At 43.2% G+C, this 16,855-nt stretch overlaps 1 protein-coding gene across 1 annotated transcript in view; it reads left to right on the top strand.

The window, feature by feature from the left end:
- The window catches only part of LOC135543747 (sodium-dependent phosphate transport protein 2A-like), an 87,952-nt gene extending 72,539 nt beyond the window's left edge, over positions 1–15,413 (top strand). Inside the window, exon 13 of the mRNA XM_064971103.1 lies at positions 15,239–15,413. Within this exon, the coding sequence (XP_064827175.1) occupies positions 15,239–15,413 (175 nt within the window). The remainder of the gene's footprint in view (positions 1–15,238) is intronic.
- The last annotated feature ends 1,442 nt before the right edge of the window (positions 15,414–16,855 follow it).

The following is a 16,855-nucleotide window of genomic DNA, read 5'->3' as shown; positions in this document are numbered from 1 at the left end:
TACAAATTTTCTGGATTTTTTTTCTCATTTTGTCTGTCATAGTTGAAGTGTACCTATGATGAAAATTACAGGCCTCTCATCTTTTTAAGTCGGAGAACTTGCACCATTGGTGGCTGACTAAATACTTTTTTGCCCCACTGTCCCTAGAGTCATAGTGTGCCAGCATTCTAGCTATCGGAGTTGAGTGCATTGCATTAGCTGTTGGGTAGTTTTGGAGTGGGCTCTTGGTTGGCTCGTGTACTGACTAGGTGATTAAATCACACTTTAGATAAACCTTTCATTTTCTGATGAAGTCAAGCAAAGAAGGAAAAGGAGAATACGGGACCCAGCTCATTCAAATATCTTAGCTTCATTGTATTATATTGGAGCTCATAAAATAATTATGTGAAAGCCTCTCTCTTCATCCAAACAAAGGGTTGGATTGAGAGGGAGAAGACAGAATGGATAGACGGAAGGAAATGTTGAGGCTTATGAAGCCTCCATAAACCCTTTGTAAAGCCTATGGAGGCTTCAGAAACCCTTTGTAAAGCCTATGGAGGCTTCAGAAACCCTTTGTAAAGCCTATGGAGGCTTCAGAAACCCTTTGTAAAGCCTATGGAGGCTTCAGAAACCCTTTGTAAAGCCTATGGAGGCTTCAGAAACCCTTTGTAAAGCCTATGGAGGCTTCAGAAACCCTTTGTAAAGCCTATGGAGGCTTCAGAAACCCTTTGTAAAGCCTATGGAGGCTTCAGAAACCCTTTGTAAAGCCTATGGAGGCTTCAGAAACCCTTTGTAAAGCCTGTGGAGGCTTCAGAAATCATTCATAACATAATGTCATCCTACTGCAAAAGCCACATTTGGTAAAGCACAATATAAGGACCTTTTATATTACATTTGACGTATGACTTTGCATATATATTATTTGTGAAGAATATGTATGTCTTAGGGGATATACGGGCTTTATCCACACCAAAATGTTTGATTTGATCAAACAACTGATACCATATGTTGTCAGAATATGCTGTAACATGGCAGAGCTGGTTGGGTCATTTCTTTGGCACAGAGAAGAACAGTTGGCAGGTAATATCAAGCATTTTTCATTTGAGGTTGACTATATTTCCACAGATGCTGTATATTTAATATTGGTTATTTAAAGGTCTTTGATTTTCAAACGCTCAACAGTGACATATCATTCAACTGTGTCGTCAGGGGCGGACTAAAAAGGATATTGAGGGCATCAAAAAAATCTGCTTGTTGTTATTGATTTCTTCAACTGTTTCCTTACCAACATGTTTTTATTACTGACACAATATCTCACTTTACATTGTTCTCTCTCTCTCTCGCTCTGTCTCGCTCTGTCTCTCTGGATGCCATTGAGGTTTTACCAATGAAAGTTTGTTGGATCTTTTCCCCTTTCATTTGTCCTGTCTGTTTCCTCTGTTTCCGTTTAGTGAGCTTGTTGTCACCAGAAATGTCATGATGTCACTACATCTCAACTGACAACAGTTCCAAACTTTGAATAAATCATTATTCAGATGGGAAATTTGATCCTTCTTGTTCATATTTCTCTATACAAACACCATTTATGTGCCCAGATTGAAGAGATGAGCACATTGGATCTTTCTGCGTTATTTCAGGCATATTGGAGACCTTGGGAACACAAAAAGTGACCTGGTTATGGTCAGGTGCAGGAAGCTTCATCTCTGCTGTCGGTCTGCTATCATGCTTAGCTTTACTCTAGCTGGCAACCATGAACTGCAGGAAGTAAAGAGACAACTAGCTGACTGATTGGCTAACTGGTAAGATGACTGACTCGCTGGCTGACTGACTGGCTCACTGACTCACCCACTGGCTGGCTAACTGGCTGACTGACAAGTTGACTGACTGACAAGCTGTCTGACTTGTTGACAGGATAGTTGACTGACTGGCTACCTGGTTGACTGACTCGCTGTCTGACAAGATGGCTGACTATGGTTGACTGGTTGACTGACTGACTGGATGGTTGACTGGCTGGCACTTTGACATCTGCTGATGTAAAAGGGGATTTATAAATATATTTGATTTGAAAAGAGAATAGAGAGTGCAGGAATGTCTGAGTATGGAAGGAGGAGATGTGAAAACAATGGGATTCAGGGACACAACATTACCTTTAGAAGTTATTGTCATTTAATGCAGAGAAATGTCAACGGATGGATGAACTAAAGTAGGGTCTCAAAAACACTGCCTCTGTGAATATTGCAAGTGAAGTTAAGTATTTTCTCAATTAATGTTAGACAGGAAGAGGTGCAACGCTCACTCACCACTAAATGTGTAGTTTTATTAGACAAGTTTAAAAGATTGATGTTTCGGACTACGATGGCCTTCTTCAGAATAATCACAAAGGGAATGGACAAGTTCATATAGGGCATGGGGAGACAATTAATGCTAGTAAATATAAATGTTATTTAATATCCTGTGTGGGTTCAATTTGCAATTGCAAACAATTGATGCAGTGTAAATAGGCAGGTCTGGTACAATGTTTGGTTAGATTATTTTTTATTTTTCAATGAGATGAGTCAAACCATGATGATATTAGACCTACAGTTGAAGTCGGAAGTTTACATACACCTTAGTCAAATACATTTAAACTCAGTTGTTCACAATTCCTGACATTAAATCCTAGCAAAAATGTAACTTAAAATGATGTGTTTGTGCAAATTCTCTCATATGTTCAACTATACTGTAAGTTATTATATGGACATCTTAGCTAACAAAAATCATGTGGAACACGTTACAAACAGTGCTTTTAAATGACGTTTTCAACTTAGTGCCTTCAGAAAGTATTCACGCCACTTTACCTTTCCACATGTTGCTGTGTTACAGCCTGAATTTAACATGGATTACATTCAGATGTGTTTGTCACTGGCCTACACACAATACCCTGTAATGACAAAGTGGAATTATGTTGTTTTTTAAAAATATATTATTAAAAATGAAAAGCTGAAATGTCTTGTGTCAATAAACATTCAACCCCTTTGTTATGACAAGCCTAAATAAGTTCAAGAGAAAAAATATGTGCTTAACAAGTCACATTAGTGTTTAACAATATGTTTAAATAACTACCTCATCTCTGTACTCCACACATACAGTACAACTATCTGTAAGGTCCATCAGTCGAGCAGGGAATTTCAAACACAGATTCAACCAAAAAGACCAGGGAGGTTTTCCAATGCCTCGCAAAGAAGAGAACCTATTGGTAGATGGGTCAAAATAAAAACGCAGACATTGAATATCCCTTTGAGCCTGGTGAAGTTAATTATACTTTGTATGCTGTATCAATACACCCAGTCACTACATAGATACAGGTTGAGATAATACAAAGAGTGTGCAAAGCTGTCATCAAGGCAAACGGTGGCTACATTGAAGAATCTCAAATATGTTTTGATTTGTTTAACACTTTTTTGGTTACTACATGATTCTTTGTGTGTCATTTCATAGTTTTGATAAATAAATAAAAAGAACAAGCACATTATTTTACATTAACTGCATTTTTGCCTGTTTTGTTTAGGCCAAGAATGTTTTATTTTCTTATGTTAACACTGACCAAGGATAATATTTGGCTATCTGATTTATAATTTGATAACCCCTTTAGGTATATGAAACATGTATAATTAAATGAAACATTGAATTTGGCCTGACTGCTATTGGCCCATAGAAATTAATTGAATAACAGATTCATGCATGGAAAAACAGTCAAAAAATCAAAGGAAGTTTGATTCCATGTGTCTGTCCTATCCACCTAATTTTCGAATGTGGGCACATACAAAGCCAATAACTATAGTGAGACGTAGGCTTGCCACGGAACTATAAAATGTTGCTGAGCATCCACACTAGAGGAAAGTTGGTCATTCATCTTTCTGTCGTCCTACACCTGTCAATTAGCTGATTAATACATTGCACTGCACGCTGCCTGTTAAAGGCACTGCATGTCAATGCGGTGTCTGCATTGGCCAGAGCCACACATCTTGCACTTCATTGTAATCAGAGGGCTAATATTAACTCTATGCTGCCAGTCTCTTTTGGCTGAGAGTTGAGGAGAGACTGACTGCATCACTTCTTGCTTTTATGAGAAACGTTCATGTGTTGGAAATTCTAAATGGTTTGCATAGTTAACTTACACACAGCTCTGACAAACACACTTACCCCACCAGATATGACACCAGGGGTGTTTTCACAGTCCCCAGATTCAGAACAAATTCAAGGAAACGTACAGTATTATCCAGAGTCATGAGTGCATGGAACTCCCTTACATCTAATATAGTGCAAGTGTACAGCAAACCTGGTTCCAAAAAACTAATAAAGCAACGCCTCACGCCGCAACGCCTCTCCCCATGTCAAATCAAAATGTATGTCACATGCGCCGAATACAACAGTGAAATGCTTACTCACAAGCCCTTAAACAACAATGCAGTTAAGAAAAATACAAAAAAAGAAGAACTAAAGTAGCAAATAATTAAAGAGCAGAAGTAAAATAACAATAGCCAGGCTATATACAGGGGGTACCAGTACAGAGTCAATGTGGAGGCTATATACAGGGGGTACCGGTACAGAGTCAATGTGGAGGCTATATACAGGGGGTACCAGTACAGAGTCAGTGTGGAGGCTATATACAGGGGGTACGGGTACAGAGTCAATGTGGAGGCTATATACAGGGGGTACCGGTACAGAGTCAATGTGGAGGCTATATACAGGGGGTACCAGTACAGAGTCAATGTGGAGGCTATATACAGGGGGTACGGGTACAGAGTCAATGTGGAGGCTATATACAGGGGGTACGGGTACAGAGTCAATGTGGAGGCTATATACAGGGGGTACCGGTACAGAGTCAATGTGGAGGCTATATACAGGGGGTACCAGTACAGAGTCAATGTGGAGGCTATATACAGGGGGTACCAGTACAGAGTCAATGTGGAGGCTATATACAGGGGGCACCAGTACAGAGTCAATGTGGAGGCTATATACAGGGGGTACCGGTACAGAGTCAATGTGGAGGCGATATACAGGGGTACCGGTACAGAGTCAATGTGGAGGCTATATACAGGGGTACCGGTACAGAGTCAATGTGGAGGCTATATACAGGGGTACCGGTACAGAGTCAATGTGGAGGCTATATACAGGGGGTACCAGTACAGAGTCAATGTGGAGGCTATATACAGGGGGTACCAGTACAGAGTCAATGTGGAGGCTATATACAGGGGGTACCGGTACAGAGTCAATGTGGAGGCTATATACAGGGGGTACCAGTACAGAGTCAATGTGGAGGCTATATACAGGGGTTACCAGTACATAGTCAATGTGGAGGCTATATACAGGGGGTACCAGTACAGAGTCAATGTGGAGGCTATATACAGGGGGTACCAGTACAGAGTCAATGTGGAGGCTATATACAGGGGGTACCGGTACAGAATCAATGTGGAGGCTATATACAGGGGATACCGGTACAGAGTCAATGTGGAGGCTATATACAGGGGGTACCAGTACAGAGTCAATGTGGAGGCTATATACAGGGGATACCGGTACAGAGTCAATGTGCGGGGGCACCGGTTAGTCGAGGTAATATATACATGTGGGTAGAGTTATTAAAGTGACTTATGCGTAGATAATAACAGAGCAGAGAGTAGCAGCAGCGTAAAGGGGGGGGGGGGGGCAATGTAAGTAGTCATTTGATTAGATGTTCAGTAGTCTTATGGCTTGGGGGTAGAAGCCTCTTGGACCTAGACTTGGCGCTCCGGTACCACTTCCTCTGACACCGCCTGGTATAGAGGTCCGGGACGGCAGGAAGCTTGGTCCCGGTGATGTATTGGTTCACTACAACCCCGTCGATGAGAACGGGGTGTGCTTGGTCCTCCTTTTCCTGTAGTCCACAATCATCTCCTTAATCTTGATCACTCTGAGGGAGAGGTTGTTGTCCTGGCACCACACATGCAGGTCTATGACCTCCTCCCTATATGCTGTCTCGTCGTTGTTGGTGATCAGGCCTACCACTGTTGTGTCGTCGGCAAAATGATGGTGTTGGAATTGTGCATGTCCGTGCAGTCATGAGTGAATAGGGGGTACATGAGGTGACTGAGCACGCACCCATGAGGGGCCCCTGTGTTAAGGATCAGCTGGGCAGATGTGTTGTTATCTACCCTTTCCACCTGGGGGTGGCCCGTCAGGAGGTCCAAGATCCAGTTGCAGAGGGAGGTGTTTAGTCCCAGTGTCCTGAGCTTAGTGGTGAGCTTTGAGGGCACTATAGTGTGGAATGCTAAGCTGTAGTCAATGAATAGCATTCTCACATACAGTTGAAGTCGGAAGTTTACATACACCTTAGCCAAATACTTTTAAACTCAGTTTTTCACAATTCCTGACATTTAATCCTAGTAAAAATTCCCCTTCTTAGGTCAGTTAGGATGAAAACTTTATTTTAATAATGTGAAATGTCAGAATAATAGTAGAGAGTGATTTATTTACGCTTTTATTTCTTTCATCACATTACCAGTGGGTCAGAAGTTTACATACACTCAATTAGTATTTGGTAGTATTTCCTTTAAATTGTTTAACTTGGGTCAAACGTTTCGGGTAGCCTTCCACAAGCTTCCCACAATAAGTCGGGTGAATTTGGCCCATTCCCCCTGACTGAGCTTGTGTAACTGAGTCAGGTTTGTAGGCATCCTTGCTCGCACACGCTTTTTCAGTTCTGCCCACAAATATTCTATGGGATTGAGGTCAGGGCTTTGTGATTAACCACTCCAATACCTTGACTTTGTTGTCCTTACGCCATTTTGCCACAACTTTGGAAGTATGTTTGGGGTCATTGTCCATTTCAAAGTACCATTTGCGACCAAGCTTTAACTTCCTGACTGATATCTTGAGATGTTGCTTCAATATATCCACATAATTTTCCTCCATCAAGATGCCATCTATTTTGTGAAGTGCACCAGTCCCTCCTGCAGCAAAGCACCACCACAACATGATGCTGCCACCCCTGTGCTTCTCGGTTGGGATGGTGTTCTCCGGCTTGCAAGCCTCCCCCTTTTCCTGCAAATATAACGATGATCATTATGGCCAAACAGTTCCATTTCTGTTTCATAATACCGGGGGGGGGATATGATTTTTGTCCCCATGTGTAGTTGCAAACCGTAGTCTGGCTTTTTATGGTGGTTTTGGAGCAGTGGCTTCTTCCTTGCTGAGCGGCCTTTCAAGTTGTATCGATATAGGACTTGTTTTACTGTGGATATAGATATTGTTGTACCTGTTTCCTCCAGCATCTTCACAAGGTCCTTTGCTGTTGTTCTGGGATTGATTTGCACTTTTCGCACCAAAGCAAGTTCATCTCTAGGAGACAGAAAGCCTCTCCTTCCTGAGCGGTATGACGGCTGCGTGGTCCCATATTGTTTATACTTGCGTACTATTTTTGTACAGATGAATGTGTTACCTTGTTAGAGGAATTAAATTCCTATATGTTTATTACCCAATTCAATTAATACACTCAGCCCATTTCTAAGAATTTGTAAGAAACTTATTTGCATAAAATGGGAGGAGACCAGTCTCAAAATCAAGCACTAGCGTTTATTCTCGAGAGTACTGAACATGATACAATTTAAAACAGGTTATAAACTGAAAATGACATCATTAGGTTTCAAACTGCCCCGTCCCTCCTCCACTCCCGTACAATGGCAGTATAGTTCTCAAGCCTTCCTTCATCGACCCCCCACTAATATAGATAATTTCTGACCAGGCCAAGGCCTTCCTGTGTAGATAAGCATTCTAGCCAGTCTGACGATAAGTTCATTCGTTTCTATCAAGGAACAGACAGTCATTGTTCTAATTCTTGATTATAATTACACACATTATATTCAGTACTAGGATTAAAATAAAATTCATACATCTATACAGTAACATAATAGTATTCTGATTAGTCAGTACTGATTGAAATGTATACATAAGTAGTCATTATTGATTAAAAAATCCCTTAACATACCTTCAGGCATTTGGAAATTGCTCCCAAGGATGAACCAGACTTGTGGAGGTCTACATTTTTTGTCAGAGGTCTTGGCTGATTTCTTTTGATTTTACCATGATGTCAAGCAAAGAGGCACTAAGTTTGAAGTTAGGCCTTGAAATACATCCACAGGTACACCTCCAATTGATTTAAATTATGTCAATTAGCCTATCAGAAGCATCTAAAGCCATGACATCATTTTCTGGAATTTTGCAAGCTGTTTAAAGGCACAGTCAACTTAGTGCATGTTAACTTCTGACCCACTGGAATTGTGATACAGTGAATTATAAGTGAAATAGTCTGTCTGTAAGCAATTGTTGTAAAAATGACTTGTGTCATGCACAAAGTAGATGCCCTAACCGACTTGCCAGAACTATAGTTTGTTAACAAGATATTTGTGGAGTGGTTGACTCCAACCTAAGTGTATATAAACTTCCGACTTCGCCTGTAAGTGTTCCTTTTTGTCCAGGTGTGAAAGGGCAGCATGGAGTGCAATAGAGATTGCATCATCTGTAGATCTGTTTGGACGGTATGCAAATTGGTGTGGGTCTTAAGTTTCTGCGATAATGGTGTTGATGTGAATCATGACCGCCCTTTCAAAAGCACTTCTTGGATACAGACGTGAGTGCTACGGATCGGTAGTCATTTAGGCAGGATACCTTAGTGTTCGTAGGCACAGGGACTATTGTGGTCTGCTTGAAACATGTTGGTATTACAGATTGAAAATGTCAGTGAAGACACTTGCCAGTTGGTCAGCGCATGCTCGGGGTACACGTCCTGGTAAACCGTCTGGCCCTGCGGCCTTGTGAATGTTGACCTGTTTAAATGTCTTACTCACATTGGCGGCAAAGAGTGATCACACAGTCGTCCCGAACAGCTAGTGCTCTCATGCATGTTTCAGTGTTATTTGCCTCGAAGCAAGCATAGAAGTAGTTTAGCTCGTCTGGTAGGCTTGTGTCACTAGGCAGCTCTCGGCTGTTCTTCCCTTTGTAGTCTTTAATAGTTTGCAAGCCCAGCCACTTCCGACGAGTGTCGGAGATTATGTAGTATGATGTGACTTACTCGTTGTGTGTATGTACTGACATGTATGTGTAACTGATAGAGACACGCACACACACACACACACACACACACACACACACACACACACACACACACACACACACACACACACACACACACACACACACACACACACACACACACACACACACACACACACAAACACACACACACACACACACAAACAATTAAAAACATGAATGTGTGTATAAGTCCTTTTTTTGGGGTGTGTAATGTCTTTTTTATTATGTGTCTGAACCCGGTAAGACTAGCTGTCACCATTAGCTTCAGCTAATGGGGATCCTACTAAATCAAATCATTCTACATTTACTCCACTTCGGCCTACGCAGATGTCAGAGCAAATATATTTTTTTGCTCTTCGTGGAGCAGCGCAGAGCTGTTGTGAAGGAAGTTGTCAATGTTGTGAGTGTGTTTATACAGGACTTCCAGCCCTCACCTTCCGTCAACCAATCATGCAGAGCTATATGGAGCCCTCCTAATTGTTACACAATTTGTGAGCCGCAGTCGATGCGCTACGCAGCTCATTTGACTTCTGCATGTCTTCGGAGGCTCCGCAATTGTGTCATACGACGCCTCAAACAACATTTTCGGATGAAGCATAAATCAAATCAAAACAAATGTATTCATATGGCCCTTCTTACATCAGCTGATATATCAAAGTTCTGTACAGAAACCCAGCCTAAAACCTCAAACAGCAAGCAATGCACATGTAGAAGCACGGTGGCTAGGAAAAACTCCCATGAAAGGCCAAAACCTAGGAAGAAACCTAGAGAGGAACCAGGCTATGAGGGGTGGTCAGTCCTCTTCTGGCTGTGCCGGGTGGAGATTATATCAGAACATGGCCAAGATGTTCAAATGTCCATAAATGACCAGCGTGGTCAAATAATAATTATCACAGTAGTTGTTGAGTGTGCAACAAGTCAGCACCTCAGGAGTAAATGTCAGTTGGCTTTTCATAGCCGATCATTGAGAGTATCTCTACCACTCCTGCTGTCTCTAGAGAGTTGAAAACAGCAGGTCTGGGACAGGGAGCACGTACAATGAACAGGTCAGGGTTCCATAGCCACAGGCAGAACAGTTGAAACTGGAGCAGCAGCATGGCCAGGTGGACTGGGGACAGCAAGGAGTCATCATGCCAGATTGTCCTGAGGCATGGTCCTAGGGCTCAGGTCCTCCGAGGGAAAGAAAGAAAGAAAGAAAGAAAGAAAGAAAGAAAGAAAGAATTAGAGGGAGCATACTTAAATTTACACAGGACACCGGATAAGACAGGAGAAATACTCAGATATAACAAACTGACCCTAGCCCCCCGACACATAAACTACTGCAACATAAATACTGGAGGCTGAGACACGAGGGGTCAGGAGACACTGTGGCCCCATTCGATGATACCCCCGGACATGGCCAAACAGGCAGGATATAACCCCACCCACTTTGCCAAAGTACAGGCCTCACACCACTAAAGGTATATCTTCAACCACCGACTTACCATCCTAAGACAATGCAGAGTATAGCCCACAAAGATCTCCGCCACGGCACAACCCAAGGGGGGGCGCCAACCCAGACAGGAAGACCACGTCAGCGACTCAACCCACTCAAGTGACGCACCCCTCCTAGGGACGGCATGGAAGAGCTCCTGTGACTCAGCCCCTGTAATAGGGCAAGAGGCAGAGAATCCCAGTGGGGAGAGGGGAACTGGCCAGGCAGAGACAGCAAGGGCGGTTTGTTGCTCCACAGCCTTTCCATTCACCTTCATACTCCTGGGTCAGACTACACTCAATCATAGGACCTACTAAAGAGATGAGTCTTCAGTAAAGACTTAAAGGTTGAGACCGAGTCTGCGTCTCTCACATGGGTAGGCAGACCATTCCATAAAAATGGAGCTCTATAGGAGAAAGCCCTGCATCCAGCTGTTTGCTAAGAAATTCTAGGGACAATTAGGAGGCCTGCGTCTTGTGAAAATACCATACATGTAGGTATGTACAGCAGGACCAAATCAGAATTATAGGTAGGAGCAAGCCCATGTAATGCTTTGTAGGTTAGCAGTAAAACCTTGAAATCAGCCCTAGCCTTAACAGGAAGCCAGTGTAGGGAGGCTACCACTGGAGTAATATGATCACATTTTTTGGTTCTCGTCAGGATTGTAGCAGCCATATTTAGCACTAACTGAAGTTTATTTAGTGCTTTATCCGGGTAGTAGATTACTGCAGTAGTCTAACCTAGAAGTAACAAAATCATGGATTAATTTTTCTGCATCATTTTTGGACAGAAAGTTTGAGATTTTTGCAATGTTACGTAGATGGAAAAAAGCTGTCCTTGAAACAGTCTTGATATGTTTGTCAAAAGAGAGACCAGGGTCCAGAGTTATGCTGAGGTCCAGTTTTATTTGAGACGACTGTACAACCATCAAGATTAATTGTCAGATTCAACAGAATATCTCTTTGTTTCTTGGGCCCTAGAACAAGCATCTCTGTTTTGTCCGAGTTTAAAAGTAGAAAGTTTGCAGCTTCTAGGGAGGGAGATTTTGGGGCTTCACCATGTTTCATTGAAATGTCCAGCTGTGTGTCATCTGCATAGCAGTGAAGGTTAACATTATGTTTTCGAATGACATCCCCAAGAGGTAAAATAAATAGTGAAAACAATAGTGGTCCTAAAATGGAACCTTGAGGAACCCCGAAATGTACAGTTGATTTGTCAGAGGACAAACCATTTACAGAGACAAATTGATATCTTTCCGACAGATTAGATCTTAACCAGGCCAGAACTTGTCCGTGTAGACCAATTTGGGTTTCCAATCTCTCCAAAAGAATGTGGTGATCGATGGTATCAAAAGCAGCACTAAGGTCTAGGAGCACGAGGACAGATGCAGAGCCTCGGTCTGACGCCATTCAAAGGTAATTTACCACCTTCACAAGTGCAGTCTCAGTGCTATGATGGGGTCTAAAACCAGACTGAAGCATTTCGTATACATTGAACAAAAATATAAATGTAACATGTAAAGTGATGTTCCCAAGTACGTCCGTTCCCTCTCACTTGGTCATTGGTTAAAATAATTAACGTCAAGCCTGGTTCTTGACAAATTAACTTGTATAGTGAAAAAGAAAGCGCCACAGTTTATTGATATTTGGGATCTGTTTTTAGGCATTTTGCAAACCGGTGATATTGTAGAGGCATTGGAAATGTTCAGCCGTATCTACAGATTTCTTTATGTGAATATTGGCTGTAGATGAAGTGTAATTTGCATTATATATTTTTTATATTGTTATAGGAAATGTGAGGGCTTTATTCTTTCTGTTTTCTGTTAATGTTGGGTTGTAAAATGTTTGTAACTGTTGATTGTCCTATTTGGAACTAATAAATATGTGATAAAAAAATAAAGTTGGTTCCATGTTTTGTGAGCTGAAATAAATCCCAGAAATGTTCCATTTGCACAAAAAGCTTATTTCTCAAATTTTGTCCACAAATGTCAAAACATCCTTATTAGTGAGCATTTCTCCTTTGCCAAGATAATCCATCTACCTGACAGGTGCGGTATATCATGAAGCTGATTAAACAGCATGATCATTACACAGATGCACCTTGTGCTGGGGACAATAAAAGCCCACTCTAAAATGTGCAGTTCTGTCACACAAAACAATGCTACAGATTTCTCAAGTTGAGGGAGTGTGCAATTGGCATGATGACTGCAAGAATGTCAACCAGAGCTGTTGCCAGATAATTGAATGTTAATGCCTACCATAAACTGCTACCATTGTTGTTTTAGAGAATTTGGCAGTTCGGCCAACAGGCCTCATAACCGCAGACCATGTGTAACCACGCCAGCCCAGGACCTCCACATCCGGCTTTTTCACCTGCGGGATCGTCTAGACCAGCCACCCGAACAGCTGATAAAACTGTAGAATATTCTGCACAAACTGACAGAAACAGTCTCAGGGAAACTCATCTGCGAGCTCGTCGTCCTCACCAGGGTCTTGACCTGACTGCAGTTCAGCATCAGGCAAATGCTAACCTTCGATGGCCACTGGCACGCTGGAGAAGTGTGCTCTTCATGGATGAATCCCAGTTTCAACTGTACCGGTCAGATGGCAGACAGCGTGTATGGCGCCGTATGCAAAGAGATCCTGAGGCACATTGTCATGCCATTCATCCGTCACCATCACCTCTTGTTTCAGCATGATAATGCGCAGCCCTATGTCGCAAGGATCTGTACACAATTCCTGGAAACTGAAAATGTCCCAGTTCTTCCCTGGCCAGCATACTCAGACGTCACCCGTTGAGCATGTTGAGGATGCTCTGGATTGACGTGTATGACAGCGTGTTCCAGTTCCCGACAATATCCAGCAACTTCACCCAGCCATTAAAGAGGAGTGCGAAAACATTCCACAGGCCACAATCAACAGCCTGATCAGCTCTATGTGAAGGAGATGTGTAGCGCTAAATGAGGCAAATGATTGTCACATCAGATACGGACTGGATCTGATCGAACGCCCCTACCTTTAAAAAAAATGCATATGCATCGGTGGCCAACAGATACATATCTGCATTACCAGTCATGTGAAGTCCATAGATTAGGGCCTAATGAATGATTTCCTTATATGAACTGTAACTCAGTAAAATCTTTGAAATTGTTGCATGTTGCGTTTATATTTTTGTTTAGTGTGACACAAGACCATTCACGAGGTCTCCAACCCACATATACTGGTTCAGACCATTCAGTGCTTTCAGGGTGTGTTTGTTTACATGAACAGTAATAATTCGATATTAAACTGATTATGGCAGTAGACAGATTATGGCAATAGTCATGTAAAACACCTTACTCGGTTTATCTTAATCTGTGTAAGGTCAAAGTAGAAATAAGCATACTCCAATTGAAACACCTGGTTTTCTGAGCAATCTTTCGAATTATAGGACATGTAAACAGCTGTATATTTGATCTGCGATTTGCCAGCACCGGGTATTACAAGGCTCCTATTTAGCACGAGTGAAGTGAGTTCGGAACAACTGAATGCATGCGTTTTATATGTCCCGAACTCAGAAACAAATAGTCTTCGCAAAAATACCAGTAGTGGAAAAAGTACTCAATACTCATACTAGAGTAAAAGTAAAGATACCTTCATAGAAAATGACTCAAACAAAAGTCACCCAGTAAAATATTACTTGAGTAAAAGTATTTGGTTTTAAATATACTTAAGTACCAAAAGTAAATGTAGTTGTTAAAATATACTTAAGTATCAAAAGTAAAAATATGAATAATAAAAAAAATCCTTATTTAACAAACCAGACGGCACAATTTCCTAATTTTATTTACGGATAGCCAGGTTCACACTCAAACACATCATTTAAAAACAAAGCATTTGTGTTTAGTGAGTCCGCCAGATCAGAGGCAGTAAGGATGACCAGGGATGTTCTCTTGATAAGTGTGCGAATTGGACAATTTTCTGTCCTGCGAAGCATTCAAAATGTAGTACTTTTGTGTGTCAGGCAAAATGTGAGGTGTAAAAAATACAATTGTATTTAGGAATGTAGTGAAGTAAAAGTTGTCAAAAATATAAATAGTAAAGTACAGATACAAAGTAAAAGTAAAAACACTTTAAAGTACTTGTAACGGGTTTCTTCTTCCTCCTCTTCTGAGGAGTAGTAGGAAGGATCGGAGGACCAAAATGCAGCATGGTATGTATCCATAATGTGATTTAATGGAAAATAAATACAAAATACAAAAGAACAAGAAAATCAAAATGAAAACCGAAACAGTCCCGAATGGTGCAAACACTTAAACGGAAAAATAATCACCCACAACTCAAAGGTGAAACCAGGCTACCTAAGTATGGTTCTCAATCAGGGACAACGATTGACAGCTGCCTCTGATTGAGAACCATTCCAGGCCAAACACAGAAATCCCAAATTATAGAAAAATAACACAGACAACCCACCCAACTCATGCCCTGACCATACTAAAACCAAGACATAACAAAATAACTAAGGTAAGAACGTGACAGTACTTCCCCCCAAAGGTGCGAACTCCGGCCGCAAAACCTGAACCTATAGGGGAGGGTCTGGTTGGGCGTCTGTCCGCAGTGGCGGCTCTGGCGCGGGGCGTGGACCCCACTCCACCATAGTCTTTGTCCGCCTCTTAACCTGCCTCCGTGGCCTCTTTAGAGTGGCGACCCTCGCCGCCGACCTCGGATTGGGGACCCTTGCCACGGGTCCCGAATGGATGGGAGATTCCGGCAGCACCGGACGGACGGGAGATTTCCGGCAGCACCGGACAGGAGGGAGACTCCGGCGGCGCCGAGTGAAGGGCGATTCCGACAGTACAGGAGGCAGCTCCTGACTGGCAGGCGACTCTGGCAGCTCAGGACAGACAGGCGACTCTGGCAGCTCAGGACAGACGGGAGACTCTGGCAGCTCAGGACAGACGGACGACTCTGGCAGCTCAGGACAGACGGGCGACTCTGGCAGCTCAGGACAGACAGGAGACTCTGGCAGCTCAAGACAGATGGGAGACTGGCAGCTCAGGACAGACGGGAGACTCTGGCAGCTCAGGACAGACGGGAGACTCTGGCAGCGCTGAGCAGGCGGGAGCACCTGTAGGGAGGAGATGAAGAGACAGCCTGGTGTGGGGGGCTGCCACCAGAGGGCTGGTGCATGGAGGAAGGACAGGATAGACCGTACCATGGAGGCGCACTGGGGGTCTCGAGCACCGAGCCTGCACAGCCCTACCTGGCATGATACTCCCCGTAGCCAGGCCAGTGCGGCGAGGTGGAATAGACCGCACTGGGCTGTGCTGGCGAACCAGGGACACCATGCGTACGGCTGGTGCCATGTACCCCGGCCCGAGGAGATGCACTGGAGACCAGATGTGCTGAGCCGGGTTCATGGCACCTGGCTCGATGCCCACTCTAGCCCGGCCGATACGAGGCGCTGCTATGTAACTCACCGGGCTATGCCTGTGCACCGGGGACACTGTGCGCTTCACGGCATAACACGGTGCCTGCTCGGTCCACCTCTCTCCACGGTAAGCACTGGAAGTTGGCTCAGGTCTCCTACCTGACTTAGCCACACTCCCCGTGTTCCCCCTCCCCAATACATTTTTGGGGCTGCCTCTCATCTCTGTCGCGCTGTCGTGCCAAGTCCTCAAAATGCCTCCGCTCTGCTTCGGCTGCCTCCAGCTCTTTCCTGGGGCGCCGATATTCCCGAGCCTGTGCCCAGGGTCCCTTGCCGTCCAGAATCTTCTCCCATGTCCAGGAGTCCTGAGATTTCTGCCGCTGCCCGTTACCACGCTGCTTGGTCCTTGGTTGGTGGGTGATTCTGTAATGGGTTTCTTCTTCCTCTGAGGAGGAGGAGTAGTAGGAAGGATCGGAGGACCAAAATGCAGTATGGTATGTACCCATAATGTGATTTAATGGAAAATGAATACAAAAGAACAAGAAAATCAAAATGAAAACCGAAACAGTCCCGAAACACTGAAACGGAAAAAGAATCACCCACAATTCAAAGGTGAAACCAGGCTACCTAAGAATGGTTCTCAATCAGGGACAACGATTGACAGCTACTTCTGATTTAGAACCATACCAGGCCAAACACAGAAATCCCAAATTATAGAAAAAATAACATAGACTGCCCACCCCAACTCATGCCCTGACCATACTAAAACAAAGACAAAACAAAGGAACTAAGGTCAGAACGTGACAGTACTACTTAAATTCTATTTTTATCCTACTGAAAAATAGAGTAACAGAGTCACTGTGGTAGAACGTTTATTTTGATTGGCGG

Source organism: Oncorhynchus masou, chromosome 8, assembly GCF_036934945.1.
Source record: "Oncorhynchus masou masou isolate Uvic2021 chromosome 8, UVic_Omas_1.1, whole genome shotgun sequence".
In the NCBI taxonomy this organism is placed as follows: Eukaryota; Metazoa; Chordata; class Actinopteri; order Salmoniformes; family Salmonidae; genus Oncorhynchus; species Oncorhynchus masou.
This window is presented reverse-complemented; position numbering and strand designations above follow the sequence as displayed.